Source organism: Coptis chinensis, chromosome 6, assembly GCF_015680905.1.
Source record: "Coptis chinensis isolate HL-2020 chromosome 6, ASM1568090v1, whole genome shotgun sequence".
In the NCBI taxonomy this organism is placed as follows: Eukaryota; Viridiplantae; Streptophyta; class Magnoliopsida; order Ranunculales; family Ranunculaceae; genus Coptis; species Coptis chinensis.
In genome coordinates this window covers 47253304-47275738 of record NC_141461.1, presented here as the reverse complement: position 1 = coordinate 47275738, position 22435 = coordinate 47253304, and the positions used below count along the sequence as shown (strand labels likewise).

At 37.0% G+C, this 22435-nt stretch overlaps 2 protein-coding genes across 3 annotated transcripts; one reads left to right on the top strand and one right to left on the bottom strand.

Moving 5' to 3' along the window:
- Positions 1-12068: 12068 nt before the first annotated feature.
- LOC147493294 (signal peptidase complex subunit 1-like) lies at positions 12069-12538 on the bottom strand. Its single transcript, XM_086566024.1, has one exon. It carries the CDS (start codon positions 12476-12478, stop codon positions 12161-12163), a length of 318 nt encoding a protein of 105 aa, XP_086422150.1. The 5' UTR covers positions 12479-12538; the 3' UTR covers positions 12069-12160.
- A 31-nt stretch (positions 12539-12569) lies between these two features.
- LOC147493293 (UPF0235 protein At5g63440) lies at positions 12570-17945 on the top strand. 2 transcript variants are annotated; one of them, XM_086566021.1, is made up of 7 exons: positions 12570-12782; positions 12870-12984; positions 15198-15351; positions 15920-16016; positions 17162-17250; positions 17344-17412; positions 17671-17945. In XM_086566021.1, exons 1-7 carry the CDS (start codon positions 12668-12670, stop codon positions 17728-17730), a joined length of 699 nt encoding a protein of 232 aa, XP_086422147.1. In that variant the 5' UTR covers positions 12570-12667; the 3' UTR covers positions 17731-17945. The 2 variants fall into 2 exon arrangements, with proteins under 2 accessions (XP_086422147.1, XP_086422149.1); XM_086566023.1 differs by having other exon boundaries at positions 12621-12782; positions 12878-12984.
- The last annotated feature ends 4490 nt before the right edge of the window (positions 17946-22435 follow it).

The following is a 22435-nucleotide window of genomic DNA, read 5'->3' as shown; positions in this document are numbered from 1 at the left end:
ACAGTGCAAATTAAACAAGCATTGGGATCCATAGTTAAAGAAACAACACACATGAAGCAAAAACAAGCATTCTTTTGGAACAAAATGAACATCAAGTGTTTACAGAGTAAAGGAGTGAATCTGTTAAAAGTTCAAGAGTTCATATGTAGCATAATGCAAAAGAGAAGTGCTAAAGCTGCTCGGATGTGGGGTTATCATGAGTCCTGATATCAGTATCTTCGTCTATGGCCGTAGTTGTGGAGTCGTTGGTAGCCGCTGCTTGAGTGGATGGGTCCTCTTGACTGGGGTGGTCGGGGATGACATCAGTGGGTCGTCCGACCTCCGATGCGACATCAGTTCTTTCAAGCATAGGGGTGGTGGGCCTTTCGGGGAGGAGTCTCCCTTCTCGAGTGAGTCGCACGTGCTCTTCTTGAATCTTTCGGGCTACTCGCTTGTCGGCCAACAGCTTAAAGTGGTCGCGCAAGGCTGCCATGTCGGCTTGGTGCTGTTGCTGCAAGGCAGTGGAGTCAGCTTGGTGTTTCTGCGTAAGGGTATCCATGGCTTCTTGATGTTGTCGAGCAAGAGCGTCCAAGTCACATTGGTGTTGTTGAATAAGTTCTTCCCTCTGTCTGACCAGGCGTTCAGTGACTTTGTCCATATCATGCTGGTGAGTTGACTCCGCGAACCTAAGCTCGTCTTGGGCCCGGATTTTTGCAAGGTTGGCGGCTTCCAGATCGGAATGAAGCCCGGCATAGGCACTTCTTAAGCCTTTAGGGCCGCAGAGTTCTTTCTCAAGGGATACTACTTTGTTCTTAGTGCTGAAGAGTCCGCAAACCATGAAAGAGATGTCCAAGCTTACCTAGAATCATAGGGCGAGATGTAAAAAATAAATAAATAATAATAATAAATAAAAGAAAAGATAGAGAGTGTGTACCCTTTCCCAATTGGTATACAATGATGTGCGATGCTGATCGAACAAACCCCTATCGGAATACATTATGTCTTTAGGTAGATGAGCATTATAAAATAGAGAAGAGGCAACGGCCGCATTGTCCAAGGCGGAGTCAGTGGTGGTCAGCCTGCGATCGCGTACCTTGAACACGGGAGGGAACTCTTCCACAGGGGACAAATCAGAAGTATGAGCAATAGGGGAACAATGTTCTTTGCCAGGGCGGCGAGTGTGCGGGGAAGGGACTGTGGATTGAAGGGGTTAGGAAGTGATGGGCTCAGGATCTTCTGAAACGGAAGTCTGCTAGGTGACTTGGTCGGACTTGGTAGATGTGGAAGTCCGCGGCCTCTTGGTTGGCGGTGCTCTGGCAGAAACATTGATTTCAGGGACAGGGATCTCCCTGACATCATCATCTCCGTCGAGTCGCTGTCAAACAATTTCTGTTTGCGGATATCCATATCATTAGTGAGGGAAAGGGGAGAGGTGTATTGATCGTCCCAAGTGGATATGGAGTGGTAAGAAGGAATGTCTTCAGGAGCAGAGTAAGGGCGGGGTTCACAAGATTTGCGTAACCGTGAGGAAGTTGGAGAATGATGACGGTGGGAGTCTGGGTTTTGGGATCTTTTTCTGGGAGGGGGCGAGTCTCGCGGTTTCCTTTCTTTGGGAGGAGGAGGATGGTAAAATGGAGCCGAGAAGCCGCGGAAAGTTTGTAGAGTAGGGATTTGCAATAAGGGAGTAGCGGTGGTAGGATTGATACCAAGGAGTTCGGCTTGACCACGACCAAGATCGCGGAGCCTTTGGAAGATGGGACAGGATATGCCTGAGTAGATTTGAGATTTGGAATCTTGTCGCCAACCTACAAAATGGAGAAAAGCAGTGGTTAGTGGACACCGATACAGACGGTTAAAGAGATAAGAACAATAAAGATACACACCACGGGCTATGAAGGCGAGATGGTTAAGTGTCAGTTCTGGAGGAAGGTCCACAGACAGAAACTGCCCCGACACGTATAAAGGGTAGTGGTGCCACACCTTATCGGAGGTGGTGACGCGGAGCAAGAGGGGGGACTTCTGAAGGCGCACACAGAAGGACTGGTACCCCACACCGACGTCCTTAGTGCTTTTCTTGAGGAAATAGTGAAAGATGATATCGCGGCTGGTGATCTGAGGTTCACCAGTTTATTGTATGAGTTCGCGGCGAACATCGTCCGCCAAAAGTTCCCAATGCCTTGGCATGGGGGGATATTGAAATGATTACATACTTCAACGTCCAGACGAGTGAGGGGAAGCCATGGACTGGCAACTATTTGACCCACAGTGATCACGAGGCACCCCAGTCGGCGGGGAACCAGGTGGGGGTAATGGGTGGTGGATGGCACATGCTCTAGATTGATACTAGCAAGAATGCCATAAGCAACCCTAATTGAGTCTAAATCAGGGCGGCGGCATCTAGATGGTAGAGATAGTGGGGGACCTTGGCTCCCCGAAGTGGATGGTACCGCCGCAGAGGATGTAGGGGGTGGAGACGCTACCCCAAGGGATGGAGATGAGCCCAAATCATCGGATTCAATGGCCGACATCGAAAAGGTAGAGGAACAGACGCGAGATATGAACAAACCCAAATAACCATTTCAAACTAAAATAGAGGGAGTCCAGAAAACGTACCGGTGGGAACAAGGACAGATATGTTAGGCCTAAAAAGGGTGCCAAAAGTGGAGGGGAGTCGCCAGAAGAATAGTAGAGCTCGCGCTGACAGAGGCTGATTGGAAAAGAGAGAATAATGGCAGAGCAAGAGAAGAAAAAGAAGGAAATGAGAAAGAGGGAGAAGGAAAGGAGTTTAAAATGGGGGAAGGGTAAAGGGGTAAATGCAGAGAGTTGGTGAATTCGAGGAATCAGAGTAACAATCCAGCCAGGATGAGACACGTGGGGGCGCTAGACACGAGGGCGGCTGGAACATGTGTGATGATGATAGTTCCTTTCACACACAAATCGAGGAAAAAAGGGTAGGGGCGGTGAACAGAAAAGACAAGCGATGAAGGTTCTCGACCCCAGATCCTTTAATAGGACCGCGGAGTCGAAAAGGGGCATTTGTAGTGGCATAATGTGGGGAAGATGACTGGGTCAGCGGTGCAGGTGATAGGATGCAAAATACTGAAGAAAAAGGGGGAGCACGGAATCGCGACCGTGGAACCCTAGACCGCTGACGTGGCACGTGTACGGACAGGAGGCGGACCGTAAGATGGGAGGACAGATGGACGACTCAACTAGAAAGGGGGAGATATAAAAGGTACAGTGTGAGAAGAGAGAAAGAGGAGGAAAAAAGAGAGAAAAAAGAGGGGAAAAAAGTGGAAAGAAAGAGGAAGAGAACTAGGGTGTTAGATTAAGGTGTTTCGTGCTCATACAACTTTATTATAATATAGTTAGCTAATGAAGATTGGGAACAAAGTGACTTTATTCATTAGCTAACCGTATAATAATAAAGTCAAAGTGCATATAGTACAGTTGCTAACATACAATGCACTCGAGTTTGTCAATCTTTCACATAAAAGATGACAATGAACATAACAGTTTGGGCAGAAAAACGGTTAGGCGGGAAAATAATTTGGCGGGAAAAACTATTAGCAGGAAAACAGCTATATCTCTCATTTTTCTTACACTTCTCCTCATTAGTTCACTATCCTCATCAGTTCTCTCACTTTTTTACAACTTTTTAATTATCATTCTCCTACCACTCACCTTATCACTTTGCATTTTTCATTTTCTCTTTATTTCTTTATTTCATTTCAAGAATTCATTTGTCAAAACCCCTTATTTTTTTTCCTTTTTCAGTTTGTGCTCATGTTTCACATGAAATAAACTAATGTAACAATCAACGGAGACGACTTTGTCCCATTTGGTTTGGTCGTGTTGGTTAGTTATTTTTTACAATTCGTCTCTTCATTATTCATTTCCAAAAAACCAATTTTTATTAGAAATATGAAAACCTTAGTTCAACAAGAAGAATGTTGAAATTGGTCATGGTTATTACCATGTGTAAGACTTTAATATGAATGTGATGAAAGTTCTAGTTGGTCTACTAAATCAGCAAGAAGTGGCCGGTCAAATAGAAGTAAACAAAATTACAAATATATGCAAAATGGTTATCGTGTGTCAGCTAAAAGATTATATCAAAAGGAAAAAGGTATTCCAATGCATTATATCTGCAACTTTTGCTTGCTTCATTAATTTTTTGTCTTGTTATACAAATACATAAAGTATATTTTTTGGGTATTTTTGAAATATTTGTTGAACTTTTTTTTTTACCAAATATACTTTGAGATATGTTTTCCTTTTTTATTAGTGAGTTCTATACCGCGGAATTTGTTTGTCATTCATATATGATATGGGTTAAATGGTGCATTTGTTCTTTTTCAGTACATATGAGGCTAAGTTTCTCTTGGATACAATAATGTACTGATATGGTAGTTTTTTTTCAAACTATATGTCAGCTACTTTAGTAGTTTTTGGTACTCAATCATTGGTGATATTATTATTTTTTATGTTACTATTTTTTTTTCTTATAAAAAAAATTACTAAGTTTCACTGAAATGTAATTTTTTTAACTGTGAGTTACAAATTGAAGAATATGTTTGTCACTTCCATTTGACATATGATATATATAAAAATAAACTTATACTTTTGAAAGATATTTTGGGCTAAATTTCTTTTGGATGTAATGTATTAATATGGTAGTGACTTTCAAACCACATGTTTGCTACTTTAATTGTTTATTTAGTACTTAGTGAATTTGTGTGTCTTTTGTTATTTTAATTTTATATTAAGTTTATCTAAAATGTAGTTTGTTGATTTGTGAGTTACATACTACGGTACAGAACTTGTTTGTCATTTATATATGATATTGGTTAAATGATAAACTTGTTCTTTTTCAGTACATTTGGGGCAAAAGTTTCTCTCGGATACAATTTATTGATATGGTAGTTTCTTTCAAACTATTTGTCTGCTACTTTAATAGCTTTTGGTACTCAATCGTTGGTGATATTATTATTTTTTTAAAAAAAATTGTTTGTTTTTAAAAATTTATTAAGTTTAACTGAAATGTAAAATTTTAAACTGTGAGTTACAGATTGAAGAATATATTTGTCACTTTTATATGATATATAGTGAAAAATAAACTTGTATTTTTTAAATATGTTTTGGAGTAAATTTCAATTGGATGTAATGTTTAAAGTGATAGTTACTTTTAAACTTTATGTCAGCTAATTGAGTAGTTTTTGTAATCTTACCAAATTGTAATTTTTTGATATGTGAGTTGGTGATTTTATTAATTTTAAGAATTTGTTTCATTGTTTTCTATTTATTTTGTTAAATTTTCTTTGAAATATAATTTATTGATATATATATATATATATATATATAAATTATATTTATTATAGCATATTATCTTTCTCACATTGATGATATATATTTTTTACCAAATTTAATTTTTTTTGGGCTAAATTTGTTTTCACTTACAAATTATATTTGTTAAACAATTAGCTTGTGTTTTTTATAAAATTTCTGATGTAGTTACTTTGAAACCATAAATCAACTACTTTTATTGTTTTTGGTATTGATCCGGTGGTGGTAGTTTTTTACTTTAAATCTTCGTAAGATGGAATTTTTCAATACATTTTGTACTTAGTTTCAATACATTCTTAGATCTTGGTTTAGTTTATTAAGACTTTAAATCCTGGTTCCCTTAAATCTTCTATGTTTTATTTTGTTTTCAATTGGATTTTAGTGTATTTAGAGTTTGATATTATATAAATGATTGTAATTAAGTTTGATATTATATAAATCAGTGTTAAGAAAAGTCCTTAATTTAGTTGTTTTTAAGAAATTCTTGTGATTTTTCATAAAAACAATTCACATCAAAATTTGTTCAAAGTTGCTGACGTTGTTTTAATGTATTGCTACTTAATGGACTGTGCGTGAAGAGTGTTAGAGAAGGAGAAAAAAGAGTGTTGGAGAAGAGAAAGTTGTGGTTTTATTTTGAATTTGTTGAGATCCAACGGTTCCAAACGACCACACATATCTCAACAGAATCGTGTGGTGATGAGCAAGAGACAAGGTCACATCAAAGAAAACAAGGAGAGAGGAGAGAGAAATGTTTTTTCTGTTGGAGAGAGGACATGGGCAAGGCAAAAGTGTCAAATTTCCGTTGAATTGGTCAAAATTGAGTGTTTTGCCTGGATTGAGAAGAAATGACATTTTTCTTGCATTGTTTAGGATATTTCCCTATTCAAGCTGGATTTGTCCTGATGGCTTGTTATTTTTTGGTTGTGGAGTTACACTATTGAGAAATCTTTTAGCTGACCTATGTTGTTTAACTAATCATTATGTGTCACCTGAGTGCTCATGGAACATTTTAATATCTATTAGCTAATCCTACATTGTTTAACTAATTAAGGAGAGATTATGTAGACCCTAATTCCCTTGTTGTAGATATACAAACAGAAACTATTTCGGAATTACATTAAATATATAAACCATGAGTTTTGGCCACGATATGCTAGAGAACAGTGGAATATACTTAAATGTCATTTTGTTGGATTTTGTTTCTTGCACCAACAATTTTGAACATTGTTTTATTAATAGCTTATGTGGACTATGATTGAGTTCATTTTTTTAATGGTTGTGGCCATATCGTTAGGGACTTAGTTCAAACGGTGTTGCCATATCGTTGGAGACTTAGTCCAAACGGTGTGACCGTTTGGGATTTGAACTTTGAAAAAAATATAAAGTTCTGTTTCTTGGCCTCTTGACCGGTGTGGGCACATCGTTTGGACTAAGTCCCAAATGGTGCCGTTTGGGACTTAGTCCAAACGATGTGGATATATCGTTGGAGACTTAGTCCAAACGATGTGGCTATATCGTTGGAGACTTAGTACAAACAATGTGGTCATATCGTTAGGTTTGCACAATGAATGCTTAGCCGGGTAGTTTAAGCTTGGGGTTTTCGAATTCAACTTTTTGGGACCAATGACACACTTGTAATAATTATTTTTTTTTGGGGTCTGCCCAACACAATATGGGTCTGTCAATAACAAATACCAAAAAAATCAGAAAAATTGCTACAAATTAGGAAAGAAAACACAACTCGTACTGTCTTACACAGACACAAAACTAATAATATGCCTCGGGATAGAACTATAATTGTAGCTAATCTATTATTACCCATTAGAGCTAGTCGCCAAAGCTGATAACAAAGGTTGGACTTTTACTTCAACTTAAAGATGGTTTGTTACCCTTATCATCTTCAAATAGTTGTGATGACGACGAACAACCATGACCATGATGAAGTTGAAGTTATATATGTTGGTTGTTTAAGAGAAGAGATACACCCAAGTGAATAAGATGAAGTGTCTCAAATCCTGCTTGACTCATTGTGCCCATGCCACTTTTTTACCATATGATCTTTTCACTAAATTATCATGGCTTTTGTAAACAATAATTTTGGCATTTGTTTCATTGTATGTTACCCCTTTCACCGAATTTTGGAGGTCGTTTCGATAGATCATTATGGCAGGCTTATGTTTCTGTTAATAAGATTTTTGCTGATAAAATACTTAAAGTGATTAACCCAGAAGACGATTTCGTCTGGGTACATGATTATCATTTGATGGTATTGCCCACCTTTTTGAGAAAGAGGCCGGTTTAATAGAGTGAGGTTGGGGTTTTTCCTTCATAGCCCGTTTCCGTCTTCGGAGATATATAAGACTTTTCCTGTAAGAGAAGAGCATATAAGGGGGTTTATTGAATTCAGATTTAGTTGGGTATTCCTTTCAATGTAGTCAAATGCTCGGTATCGAAAAAGCGTTATATATATTGGTTTAGGGTACGTCTGTTGGGGAGTTAATGAACCAGGACGAAAAGAAGGAAACTAAAACACCAAGTTCTCAACCTGGCAGCATACTTAGAACAAAAGGCGGGCAAGGAGTTTTGTGTATGCGGGTTGTGTTTTCTTTCCTAATTTGTGGCAATTTTTTCTTTTTTTTTTTTTGATCTTAACTCCGTTACCTGCATTAATTTTGGGGGTTAAATGATGGGACACGTGTAAAACAAATCTTGTAAGGTGTAAAACTTGATCTTTTCCACCCGGGTGGAGAAGATCCGGACTCTACTTAAAATCTAGCTTACTAGCAGTGGAGTCATACTCTGACAGTATGTGCTGAATAATTTGATCTCAAGATTTTCAATCAGCTTATTATCTAGGTTAATCTCGCAGCCGTTTCCTTCTTGAAGAATGACAATTATTCCAAACGATGCTGCTCTAAGGAGTTCTGCAAACACACCCTTTCAAGGTACTCCATCCCCTGCTCTTAATGTTTGCCAGATGCCTAAGTGGAGTAGTAGACAGATCACTTTGCCCAACAAGCGACTGTGAAGAAATTCTCCAGATCAAAACATGTAATAAACCCTACAAGAAGAAGTGGGGCAGGGATACTCTTACAAGTGACTGTTCAAGATATTCCAGATCAAAACATGTAATAAACCCTAGAAGGAGAAGTGGGGCAGGGGGAAAAGGCTAATAAGCTAAGAGCACAACCTCTCGAAAGATAATCATTCCCACCTGAAAGCTAAGAGCTCAAAAAAAATCTTACTCAAATTTCCAAATAAGTTTAAATCGACCAAAAAATAAAAGTTCATTAATAAGCATCTACGGGCTTGATCCACCACCACAAACGATAAAATGTGTCTCTAAACTCCAGTGAAGAGAACGAAATTAAAGAAGAGAAATAAGTTGAAGAATAGGTTCCGCCCAACCCCTAATTCACCAATGAAAACATACAAAACAACTTCTCATTCCCTCACTCTTAGAACTACCTTTTTTATCGAAGAGCATGACCCTTACCCTACAACCTGTGGTAGCTCTAGGTTTGTGTCTCTTACCAGTTACCATTATATCTACACACAATTGGCCTCCGAAGGACCACTGCATCATACTTTCTCCTTGCTACAACCCACAATCAGTCTGAAATCAACCATAGTGATTTTTTCATCTACGTAACACTATTGTCTCCCTAGAGATCTCACTAAAGATCAATCCAAACCTAGAGCATCACTAATAACCTGAGAAAAATCTCTGATGTTACAGCGCAAAATAAGTATAAACTTGTATAACTCAGAGATAAAGAAGTGCACAAGACAACAGTCGGTTTTTAAGGAGAGAATTCACACCGTGTTGTGGGCACTGATACCTCATAGGTTAAGAAACCAAGTTACCTGTGAGTTAAGATATATATTTACTTGTTAGGAAAGGAAACATTTACTTGCAGGTTAAGAAACCCAATACAAGTCCAAGAAAAAACTTCCAACTAGAATACACATTAATACAAAAATATAACCAACATTGAAAAGCCACATTGGGGCTTAAGAGCTTCATACCCAAAATCGCACTGAGGCTATAATCTATAGCCTAACAAGTACTGCAAGAAGCTTTAAGTATTTTCAAGTGCATTTAATTGTTTTATTCTTATAAAGTTTGTTCACTCCGTTTTTTCATATGACATACTGTACACTATATTCTGCCTGTTTCTTTCTATCTCAAGGTCCGGCCTTACACAACAATAGGAGATCAGCAAAATTTTCTAAAACCATGTCCAGATGCATCAAAACAACGTTGTTTTATTGCAGTTATTTTAACAAGGAATTAAAGATAATTCAAAGAATTTTCCACTGAACGACTGACAAACTTTTCCCAGACAACCAAAACAAAAACTGCCTCCTTGAAGCTCAAACCACAATAACCATCAAGACTTCTTAGATGTAAAGAAATAACGCTCCATAATCCTACAAGAATGAGGCTGGATCTTTTATGAGACGTAAGAGATTTCTTGTTTCTATGGATTTTGGATCCCCTCGGTGAATCCATGGTGATCACTTACTATAAAAATTTCTGTGGATCAAAATGCCTACTGACATTGCCAGCAAAATCACTAGAGAACATGTATACTAGATACTAATGAATGGAGAGGACTCTGTCTCTATACGCTAGACATGTCTACTGCAGTCACTTGATTTATCTCATATTATTGTAAATCTTGGAAAAAAGTCCCCACAAATAACGCCATGCCTAGTTAAAGCTCCTTACAATAATCCCACACACAATTAGGTCATCGGACTACATCGCCTTAAAATCCTTCATACCAAATTATAACTGAACTTGGTGATGAGCCACTCTTCTTTCATCTCAATACAACTTATCCACAAGCGAAGAACCGCTTGCAGCCTTATTCTTCACAAATAACATGTGCAGGTAGCCTAGGAGAATGTTCTCAATATTTTGAATACAGGGTCACTAAATGAGGTAAAAGTACAAAGAAAATACTATTTTCTCTAAAGTAACACGAGGAGAAACAGGAATGAAATAATTCCTCTTCATCCACACCACAAAAACATAATCATACTCTAATCTAACACTATTGATTAAATAATCTCCACATTCATTTTAATTACTTGTCATTCATCTCAAATTACTATATTACCAACAGCACGAATATAACTAAACAACAGTGAACATCAAAACAATCAATTTAAGTGCTGACGAAGATACTCCCTTCTTTATCTAATGAAAACAAAGTCTAATATTTCAAATTAGAAATATTTCCACTAAAAAAACACCATTCAGTCTGCTAAGATCACAATCAGAATAAAATGAGTCTGCTAATAGCTTAATATTATTAATTTCACATCTGGTGGACTCCCTTGTTAAAATTACCACCCTTCCTCTTAGTAGAAACAACAGACTGTTTCTCCTGCTGGTGGTGGGCTTTGGGTATTTCTCAGCATCAATGAGTTCAAACCATTCAAGAGGATGGCAATTTAAAATGAGCCAATTTGGGATAGTGATTAAAGTTGTAAGGACAACACCAAAATCATACATGTATAACATAATTTGAAACGAACCTATGTAATACCCCACACCAAATGCCATGACAGCAAAGGACACTAGTAAGATCTGCATCAATTGTTCTCCTAGTTACTGACCTTGCCAATCCTAGGCTATATGCTGTTAGGTATATGATGGGACTTTCTTATTCAACCATCCAAGGACAAGCTTCCTCCAGGCCAGTTCCCTTTTCCAAATTTAACCAACTCATCTAAGACTCCAAGAAGTTATAGATGTATACCACCACAACACCTGGTGATCCCCCTAAACTATCGACTCTACACCTTGACCCTAGCATAATTTGGAAATTATGTTATCTTCCATTTAGACAAATATTTAAAAGCTCCAAGAGTTTGTGCAGCATTACGATCTTCCAAGTCTCAAATCACCTCATTTTTGAAAAAAAAAACAAATTGATCAAGTAATGTTTGTGAGCTTCTCGATTGACATTACTTAAGAAGTCTTCAATGTATTCATCCATCCATTCTGTAACAATGAAAAACTAGTAATGCTAAGATTCCAAAATAATTTATTGACAGCCACCAATCTACCACCTCTGAAAAGTACTTACACTTCCAATCTTCCGACTTTCCCCAAACCACTTAACTTACTATAGCACAAATATAAACACATCTGGAATTAATACTTAAAGACACCTACAGAATTATGTATGTAAGACAATAATGCTAGAAACTAGATAATCACCAAAATCCAGATTGAGATACATCCTTCCTTTTGGAGAGTCTTTTGTTATCCCCAATATTGATTTCAAGATGAGGCATTACCTCAGACAAAATGATTCCATCTTCAATAGGGTCTTCAAAGCAATGATATATCATCTGCAATCTAAAGGTCAAAACGTAATCCAGTCATGCATGCTCACAGTGAAACCATCAAGAAACCTTGCCTTGTCTCTCTTCATTCAACCACTAACAGGAGTCAACCCTATAGCACCTCTAACGAGTCCGGAGACATTTAATTGTACCTATATCTTTTTTGTTCTTGGGGTCTAGCCATGCATAACAATAGGACACCAGCAAAATTCCATCGAATCATGTCCAGATGCAAGATGCAACAAAACAACGTTACAATTATGTTCCTAAAGGATTACATATAATTTAAAGATTTTTCCACTGATAAACTAAAAAATTTCCCATTGATTCTCAACCTAGGAAAAAAACAAAAGCGACAACAATCTAACTAGAAAAACAGGCAAACATAATAAACTTTAATCAAAAGCATACCAACTTAACATAAAAATCTTTTCATCAGTCTAACAGTAAAAAATAAAAATAAAAACTTTCACTTCTGGTGGGCCCCCTTGTTATTATTACCACCACCACCACCACTACTTTTCTTCTTAACAGACTGCTGCTGCTGTTTCTCCGGCTTTGGGTATTTCTCAGCATCAATAGATTCCAACCATTTAAGAGGATGGTAATTAAAAAAGGGCCAATTAGGGACAGTAATTAAAGTAGTGAGAATAACACCAACAGCATAGACGTATAACATCATTTGAAACGAACCTATGTAATACCCGACCCCAAATGCCACCACAGCAAATGACACTAATAAGATCTGCATCAATTGCTCCGCTAGTTTCTGTCCTTGCCAATCCATCTTTTCTTTTTCTGATTCAAAAATTTTAGTGGTATTGGTAAATTGAAATATTTTATTTGACGAATGAAAGTATGGTATTTATATGTGGGTGCTGTCCCAACTTTGACGTGGGCCAGAAACCAAAGCCCACAATCCAAATGTGTTATTTGAGGACTCAGCTGCCACTTTGAGAGAGAAAATCCAGTCTCGATGCCGAAACGGACAACGCACACGTACTCAAGCGAAGATGCAGCACCAGATGGACCCGAATCGGACCTATTCGTGTACTACTGCAAACACTGTGCTTCTCACGTGCTCATCACTGGTATGCTACTTCCTCCTCTTTTTGTTTTCCCATTATTACCTGTTTCAATTTTAAGTTACTGACTAGAAATAATAATAATAATAAAAGATACACAGTTACAGAAAATGCCTAAACGGAAAACGGACAAAGCGTATGTGTTGGATAAGAAGACTCATCTTGCTAGACTTCATATTAATGATGCTGGCAAAGTTCTCTTAAAACGGTATGTGCATTTTTTAATAGTTTAGTTCTTGGGGTTTGTTTGTGCTGTAACATCCATACATTGCAATTGATTTCTAATATTCCATGAGATACTATTGCTAAGTTATCTTAGTATCAGACCATACATACTGATAAGCAATGCGATCCAACGAGAGTGTCAGCTGGTTGGACTTCATATTCTAGTATTATCGTTTAAGTTGACAATAAATTTAGTGATTATATGTAATCGTAAAATGATTTACGGGCCCACATCTCACCTTCCCACTGTTAGAGAAATTAAACCAGATGGTATGATGGCAAGATGGGATTCTGTTACCTTGCCACCTTGAGTCCATATTGTATCTCTTTGGGATCGTACTGTGAAACTCTCACACTACACCTACCTTTTGCAATATCATGTGTTTTACGGAGAGAAATAAAACTCTTATTGACCCCTACTGGCTGACTCTTTCACAAAATTTCATCTTCCATGCAATGCCCAAGGAACTGCCAGATTTTCGAGGCAGATTTTATGCAATTGTAAGATGATTTTATGGGCATTGTTGTCTCGTGTTCCCACTGCTAGAGAAATTAGAACAGATGATATGATGGCAATATGGTATTCTATTACTTTGTCATAATTTAATCGTTTAGAATACAAGTCCCTTTTGTATATCTTTGAGATTGTAGTGTGAACCTCTCACGCTACACCTACTTTTTTTTAAATGATATTTTGTTTTACTGAGCAAAAAATGTCTGGATACTTTGTTTTCCCCCCTAACATAGACAGACACACACACACCACCAATTTGTTGTGTAGTGCAGGATGTTCTAAGAAATTGTGTAGAACAGCCAGTAGAGAGGGAGGAGTATGTATTAGAAAGAGCTGCATTTTGAAGGATGTTTTAAGTCGCAGAAGTTTTATTTATGACATTTTCCTTTTTGGCAAATTTGGATAGTCATGATTTTTCAACTTTCGTGGTTCAAAAGTGCAAAATCTTCAGTTTCGACCTTTAATAAAGATCCATGTCTAAGGCATTGTTCCTTTTTTATGAAATGAGAGTTCTAAATTCCTAATATTATTTTATTCTAGATATTGTTGGGTTTGTCTTCTGAAACACGGTTCTGAAGTCCTTCCTATCATCAAAGCTCTTCATTGTGAATTTTGATTTAAAGATTGAAAAGAATTTGGAACGATGTTTCATAAGATAAACTTAACATAATAAAGACTAAAGAGTAATCATCGAGGAACGATACTTAATATTGAAACCTTCTTCTTATAAATATATGAGTAGGCCCTTACATTGGAGAGTGAACTAAATCAAAAGGTACGGTAGAAATGCTTTTATGAACGGTTAAATAGAAAATTTGCAAGCCTACGATTACAATTTAATTATCAGAATTATACCATTTTCTGAGATATTCAGACATTCAGTAACTAAATTAAACGAGAATCAGAAACATGTGTAAGGCCAAAATTTATGTATAAAAACAAGGTGACTTAGGGTTCAAAGCAAAACAAATAGATCAACAGATAATGGTGAGACAGCAGTAGCTAGAAAGCAGAGTTCTTCTAACACGCGCGTCTTCCTCCTTTGTATAAGGCATGTAAAAGTCAGCTTCTTGGAATGAGGATCCTACATTAGAAAGAAAAGGAAAAAAGAATGAGGATCCTACATAAAACTTAACAGATGGGAATTGGTAATGAATTTGCGATGAAGATAGTACCCCCAAAGAGCCTCAAAATCTTCTTGAGAATATCGAAAGTTGCAGCAACCTCTGCTCTTCTCTAAGTACAGTATAGTTCAAAGAGCTAAGTTTTGCAAGTTTTGTAAGTGCCAACTGATTCTATAAACCCGTCATGCTAGACTAGAATTCCTATATGTTTAATTTGTGGTTACATTTGTTTTCTGCAGTATCTAACTCAAACATGCTATCACTTGATCTAACTCATGTTGTTTGAATCAGGATATGTTGGTAAATGTAGCCATTTCTAAAGCATTTTAATGAGTAGCAAGATAACTGAGTTGCCTGCTATTGTGTTCCTTACAAGTTCTGGTGTTCACCGTTAAGGGGTGTTTTTGTTGTTTTTCTATTACACAGTCACTGCAATGGCCTTGAATGCGTGCAAAAACCTAGTAATCATTTGGATTCGATAATCAGGGATTCAATCTGTAAGTAAATTATTGTTGTGTTGCAGCTCATTTGTACAAATTATGGATCTTTCTTATTCAGCGGCGAAGGAAAACTAGAAAAACAATTCCGGATGGCTTGCATGGGTTGCGGACTTTTTGTTTGTTATCGCTCGGAAGAAGATTTGGAAGGTGCTCCTTTCATCTATGTCGTTGATGGTGCACTTAGCTCAGTTGCCGCAGAAACCAACCCTCAGGTACTATACAAATAGGTGACCACCTACCAAAAGAATTTTCTTTTGTATTTTTTTGGATTCTCATTGGTGTATATGTTTGCTTTGTTTTTGTTTCACTATAGTATTAGGTTTTCTTAATGGGTTTTTTTGTTCAGTTATATGATTATATCTGAAACCGGCTTGATAGTGGTTGTGTTCTCTTTCACATGCATCTTTAAGTTGCATCATCCGACAAAAATATCAATCCAAATTTGCTCCCCATCCCTCGCTTTATCCTTGAACACATTTTTACTCTCAACTGTCATCATAAGTCATAACTTCTGAAGTGGCATTCTTATGATTGCATACTTATATCATTATATGGTTATTTAATTATTCCAAGTATTTATTAATTGATGTGGATGGCCTCCTTGCACATTTTATCCTAGTGATGTTTTCCTTGCTAATGTTGCAATTAAGAAATTCAGCAGTGCTCTCTCTTCGTCACTCACCATCATCTGCATTTAGAAGCATTGCCTCATTTTTACAGGCATCCTTTAGAATACTTATACTTCTTAGTTAACACCTAACCTTTTGACGTATGCTGCAGGATGCTCCTGTGCCTCCCTGCATATCACAATTAGAGGGAGGTCTCGTTCAAGTGGCAATTGAAGTAGAAGACCGTGCTCAACGTTCAGCAATTACAAGTAAATTCATTTCTCTGACATCCTTGTTCTATCAAAAACCATGTTTCTGTTAATTTTTGGCATACATATCAGCTACTTATACCTCCATCTGACAAGATCATCCGATTACAACTATGGCTAAACAAAATTTCAGTGGAAATTGGGATTATTAAAGAACTAGGGTTCATCAGAAATCTGATTCAACCATGCTATCGTCCTCACTTGAACAGCAACTCAATATAAGAGCTCAATGTTTTAGCAATAAAACCTTAGATGCATGCCTTTGACATAGTAATCCTGACCTGTATCATTCATTCAAAATTAACAATTAAACAAAGAGAAAAGTGAGATCGAGAAGAATCAGCGCTGGACAAACATTTACCCGTAAGGCCATAATAAAGTTGTGTATTGCTGAAACCTACATGTTAGGTTGAGTTTAAATCAATTTTAACAAAGAAATTATATAAAGGGGAATCTGGCTAGAACAAACGTGAGAGAAAATATATTGAAAGTTGGATTATGGGGTTACTGGGTAAGTAGGAGTAAGAAAGGTATAGTGAAGAATCTCAAGAGAAATAGAAAGGAGGAAGAAGGTGTGGGTCTTTAAACAAAAGTCTGGTGTTTGCCCAGTATTTGAGTTGGATCTGGTTGTGCACGCGAGTGAAATTATGTGTCAAACATATATGTCCCCCGATCTTGTCCCTTTATGTATTACTTTTTTTTTTGTTTGGTAAGCCTGTTTTAAATGAGATCAGTAACTCATTGATGCTGGCGGGGTTCGAACCCCAGACCTCTGGTATCATCACCCAAAGATTTTACCGACTTGCGGAGGATATGGGCAGAATTTTAGATAAATTTTAAGTCAAAGAGATAATGGTGTGTTTGCCCTTATAGATTTATGAAGAACCAGTTCTCCACAAATGAAACACACCGATTGTGGAAAACAATTTTCTATGCAATCAGACGCACTACTTATACTTGAGAGAGAGTTACAGGGAATATAGAGTAAAGGCAGGCTCCTCAAGTATTACCAAGCAGTCATGGAGGGGTACTTCTGAAACAGCATTTTTTATCATAAACCATTGTTGTTCTGAAATTTGATTATCACTTTTATGTGCTACTTTGAGTATTTACTTCACAATTTAACTTCCGATTATATCTATCAGGGGTTAATGCTGATGATGTTCGGGTGGCTGTAGCTGCTCCTGCAGCACGTGGGGAAGCAAACAATGAGCTTTTAGAGTTTATGGGCAAGGTATGGTTAGCTAATACTACCGGTGCATTCATCGAGTCGCTAAGATTTTAAGAAGCCTAAGTATGGATCTAACATGCTTTGTTCCTGGTACAGGTGTTAGGTCTTCGGCTGAGCCAGATGACTCTACAGAGAGGGTGGAACAATAAGTCCAAGCTCCTCGTGGTGAGTAAAAAGTACAAACCTCTGGGAGTATATGCTATCACTATGGCCCAAGTGGTGCAACATAATATGTTGGACTTACTGTTACTATTGTTCACCTTGAAATCGCATCGAAAACTTATTGATAACGTCTTCTCATCTTCTTCGAATCTAAGTATTATGCTATTCTAGTATTGGAACCTTTAGTGAAAGATCTTGCACAAATTCCAGTAGAGTCCCCACGTCTGATGATGTCTGGTGATCGTCTTTTGCTTGAATCAGGTGGAGGATTTGTCTGCCAGAGAGGTCTATGAGAAGCTTCTGGAGGCTGTGCAACCGTGAAGACTGCACATCTTCTACAGCATGCAGTGTATTCTGGCGTCTTTGTTTTGTCTTGAGCTTTTTCACTTTTGACTAATACATCTTTACATCCAGAAACTTTTATAACTGAACGTAACAACAGATGACTCGTGTTCTGAAAACTGAAAGCTTTCCCTGGATTGCATGTATGTACTTCTTATCATAATTAAGAATATAAAAATTGTTATTGTAGTTCAGTAGTCGTTGTGTTTGGGGAAATGATATTCCAACTTGGCACCTTTTATATTTAAGTAGACTAAGTTTGTGTTCCACCGATGAATTGACACCGCCTACATGCTTGTCCTGTATTTGAACTTGCTTATTTACCCTGACATCTACTTACCTAATGGAAATTTCTAATTGGAATTATGGGCAATATATTTGTTATTACACAATCTCCTTGTTGCTGTTGCTGTTGCTGTTGCTGTTGCTGTTGCTGTTGTTAGGAAACTGATACTTCCTCCTTCCTGTGATGATTTTAGTAGACTAAGTTTGTTTTCTGCGACTGAATTAACACAACATTCATGTGTCTTGTATGTGGAATTGCACATTTAGCTTGACATCTACTAGAATCTTAGGAAAAAGACGTATTTAAATATCATTTCCTGTTGATTTTGTCATCGTTAGTATAACTTTTATGGTTTTACGATCAGAGTTGTCTCAAATGTGAAGTGCCTGAATTAGTTGAGCATCAGAGCATGAACAACTCCCGCACTTCTCAAGTTCAACTTGTCTCAGCTTGAAGTCGAATCTTAGTTTTTGCTTCTCACTTTGATTGACTGAAGATGAAAAGAAGAGGCCTTCATTGAAGATGAGTTTCTATACACGAACATGCTGACTTTAATTTCATTTTAGGGTATTTTTACCTGCACCCCCAATTTGAAAACGGAATTAAACTTGCCCCCTCAGACTCACTCGCCGTCTTAGTCAATGCATTTCAACCGTTATCTTCGTGGTCAAGGCAGTGAAATGTCTTGAATACCTTTATCATTGTAAACTACCAAAATAACCTTTCACTTCTCAATTTAAGACCCATTTTCATATTTGAGAAAGAAAGAGACGTGTCGACCCAGTCACAAACATTTAATACATTAGACACGTGTTGACAGGAGGGGTATTGGTAGCAAGAGAAGACAATTAAATTAAATCTTAAATTAGAAATTAGACATGCCCCCAACTTTTATATGTGTTATTAGACATGGCCCCAAATCACCATTACAAATTTACAATTGAATAATCTCTATTAATGAACTCAAAGAGTCAAGGTTTAGGGGTAATTACCAATGAGTGATGTGGGCTATTGGATGTGAGTAACTAGATTTTGACACATGGTATATTTTCTAGTTTAAATTAGGTATTGCAAAACCAATATGTCATTTTGGTAATTTTTCAATGAAAAGGATATTCAAGACATTTTAACTGTTTTGACCACGAGATGATGGTCAATGATAGTTGACTATGATGGTGAGTTAGTCAGGAAAGCAAATCTAATTTTATTTTCAAATTGGTGTGGGGGGGAGGCTTCAAAGTTCAAACCACCACAATAATCTTAGGGTGTGTTTGTTAAATTTTAGCTCATGGAAAAGAAAGGAAATAAAATTGGTGGTCCGCTATGGAATGGAAAAGAAATAATTCTAAATGGTATGTGTTTGACTGGAGAAAGAAAAGTAAAAACTACGGAAATGAATAATCATATTTGTTTGCAAAAGCTATGGAAATAAATAATTGTATTGCTGAGTGTACTAGTAGTAAGTCCGTAGCTATCTATTTCCTTTTATTTCTACAAAATTTTCAGGGGTTAGCTAATGACACAAAATCTTTTCCATTTCTATGATTTTGTTTCCCTATGGAAAAATCTATTTCCTTTACATGGATAAACAAACACCTTAAAAACTATTGAAAAGGTGGACCATTCTTATTTTTCTTTCCTTTCCATAATGTTTCCATCATAACAAACACACTCTTAGTCTCATCGGGCCACACCAGTTATGTAGGCGAAAATCCCGCTGGGTTCACTATATGCGCCCACGTAGACACATAGTGCACGCTGGCATTAAAATGGTTTTATAGGTGCCTGTGTTCTCCAAAGCTAAAATCACAGCATAAACTGCCTAGTTCTATGGTGATCTTGGACACACCCATAAAACCACTTGCATACCCTATAACTTACTAAAGTTTTTGTCATATCCCAATAACCGTTTCAATCCAATAATATCTCCCAAATTCATTTGGAGTATTTCCAGTAGGGCAAAAAAAAAAACAACAACACATGGCCTTGTAATCTTGCAATTCAGAATTCAAAATAATTAGTTGTTGATTTGTAATCATATTTATTGGTGAGAGAAATGTTGTTAGAGAGCGAGGTAAATTATTGGAGAAGAATTCAAGAACATTTTTTTTTTATTTTTTTTAAAGAAAGAAGAATAAGTAAATGACTTGTTTTGTTTTGGGTATGCCTAATAAAAAAACAATTAGGAACCTAAATATGTTTTAAATAATTTATTTATTTATTTTAAAATTGAGAGTATAAGAGTGTTTTTATGGGTGTGTCCAAGATCACCCTAATTCTATCTACAGTGTGTTGTTGAATTACAAACTTTAGCTAGAGCAAACTTGGTGCATAGGAGATATTGATAGTTAAAAACTTAAAATTTGGCTGTCTATATCATCAGATGTTGATATTTTGTAAGATGAAGTAATGCTCTGGTGATCATCAGCTATCTGAGTTGGACTGGGACTGGCCAGCCTACCGGCTCCACTGGAAATCGCCATCTAGAAAGCTATGATTAGTTCTAACCAAACAACTTTATTATGTCTCTTGTTACGGCCGATGCGCCACTTTTCAATACGAAGCTGTTCAATTTTGATTGGGGGAGCTGCTGGAGTTTTATTTAAATTTGTGCCTTTACTTCCCTTTAAGAATTTGTGGATTGTTCATGTATGAAAGCTACGTTGCAAGAATACACGATGGTTAGATGGATAGATATAAGGGTGTTAAAATACAACCCACCTTTTAATATCTACTCTCACTAATTGGTCCACACACCCTAATTCGCTAAAAAGCTACCACCAGTATTGGTTGAATTGAGTATACAAAGTAACCCATTGTTTTGGAAAGGAAACACATGTAGCCTGAATATAAAATTGTTGGCTGATCCTTCTTTTAGATCACAGTTTTCAGCATTAAGGATCACATAATATATTCAATTTAGAGTCCAGATCCTCTCCGCCCGGGTGTAATCCCCGCCCTCCTACATCTTACAAACTAATTGTGACATTGTCCACTTAACTAACACTAAAATAAAACCAAGTAAACGGAGTTAACAAGATCAATTTTAAAGGAGAAAAAAAAATCCCACCAAATAAGAAAGTTTCCTTCGATTCTAATCTACCTATTTTTGTTTTTTCTGGGAATCTAGTCTTTCTACAATTCAGCCCATACTCTAATGTTTAGTTAACCCTTATTGCAACTAGAAAGTTAAGATGGAAAACTTAATTGGGACATGATTTTCCAATGCTTAATTGGGATGCAAAATAATGATGTGTCTCTGTTAATCCAATTTACATAGTCACGTGAGGAAGCTTTCTTATTGCTTCCTTAATAACGAGCTAGATTACAAAATACAAACTACAAGACCTTCCTCACACTCATACACTAAGCATAGGAAACCAAAGCTCATGGAAGTAAGATTGGGATGAAATCATGGACATGAGAACAACTAGAACTACTCCAACACCCCAAGGTGATCCTCCAGCCGACCAGCACAGTGAAATGCTTCTTTAATTTCTCTTGCAATGGAATAAGAAATGGTACCATTTGTCGTGTGTCGCTTCTTAATAACCAGTGTAGCATACAAATTACAAAAGTAGAGATGAGACCATTGAGGTTGTGGAGATTTTGTTTTCCATTTTCCACGCACATAATCTTTCCTTTATTTTAGTGATTTGTAGTGATTTTTATTTATTTCCTAATTTTAGCAATATTTAACACCTAAACTGATTTTAGTTTCGGGGCTATATAAACGGACACGTGTAAAACAAATTTTGTAAGGTGTAAAACGTGATCTTTTCCACCCGGATGGAGATGGAGAAGATCCGGCCTCTTCAATTTAACATTCATTGGACTTGTAAGGTTATTAAACAAAGCACCTAATTAGACTCTCTCACCTAAAACTTGTAATCTTGGGTACTTTATGTGTCATAGAATGATTCAAGAAAGGAATATAAAACACGATTATATATGGACATTGAAGCTTGTGTTAGTTGTAAATAGAATAATACCATTACCTTTGATGCAAAGACAAAAGGCAAATCCCACCACACAAAGCAGTGGAGAGACAGCCATGGGTGAATCACACTCCAACACACCCTTTGAGAAAGGAAAAGAAGGGGGCTTGTCCAATAGACCTCCACTTTCTAGGATTAAAGCGTGGCAATTTCTCTGTTAAGTTGGAATTTAAAACTAATGTGGAATGATTAAGTTGCCCTAATACAAGTCTTTGGTAAATTGTTTTACTGAACAGATTTGATACTAACTGTTGTTTTGGTATTCCCAAATGGTTTGCAACTTTGCATGCATAACCGATGTGACCTTTCGTGGGCAAGCCCACAGTTTACAGTCTATCCATTTGTTAATGTTTTATTGGGCTTACTGCCCATAATCATGTATTCGGCCACGACCCAAGAG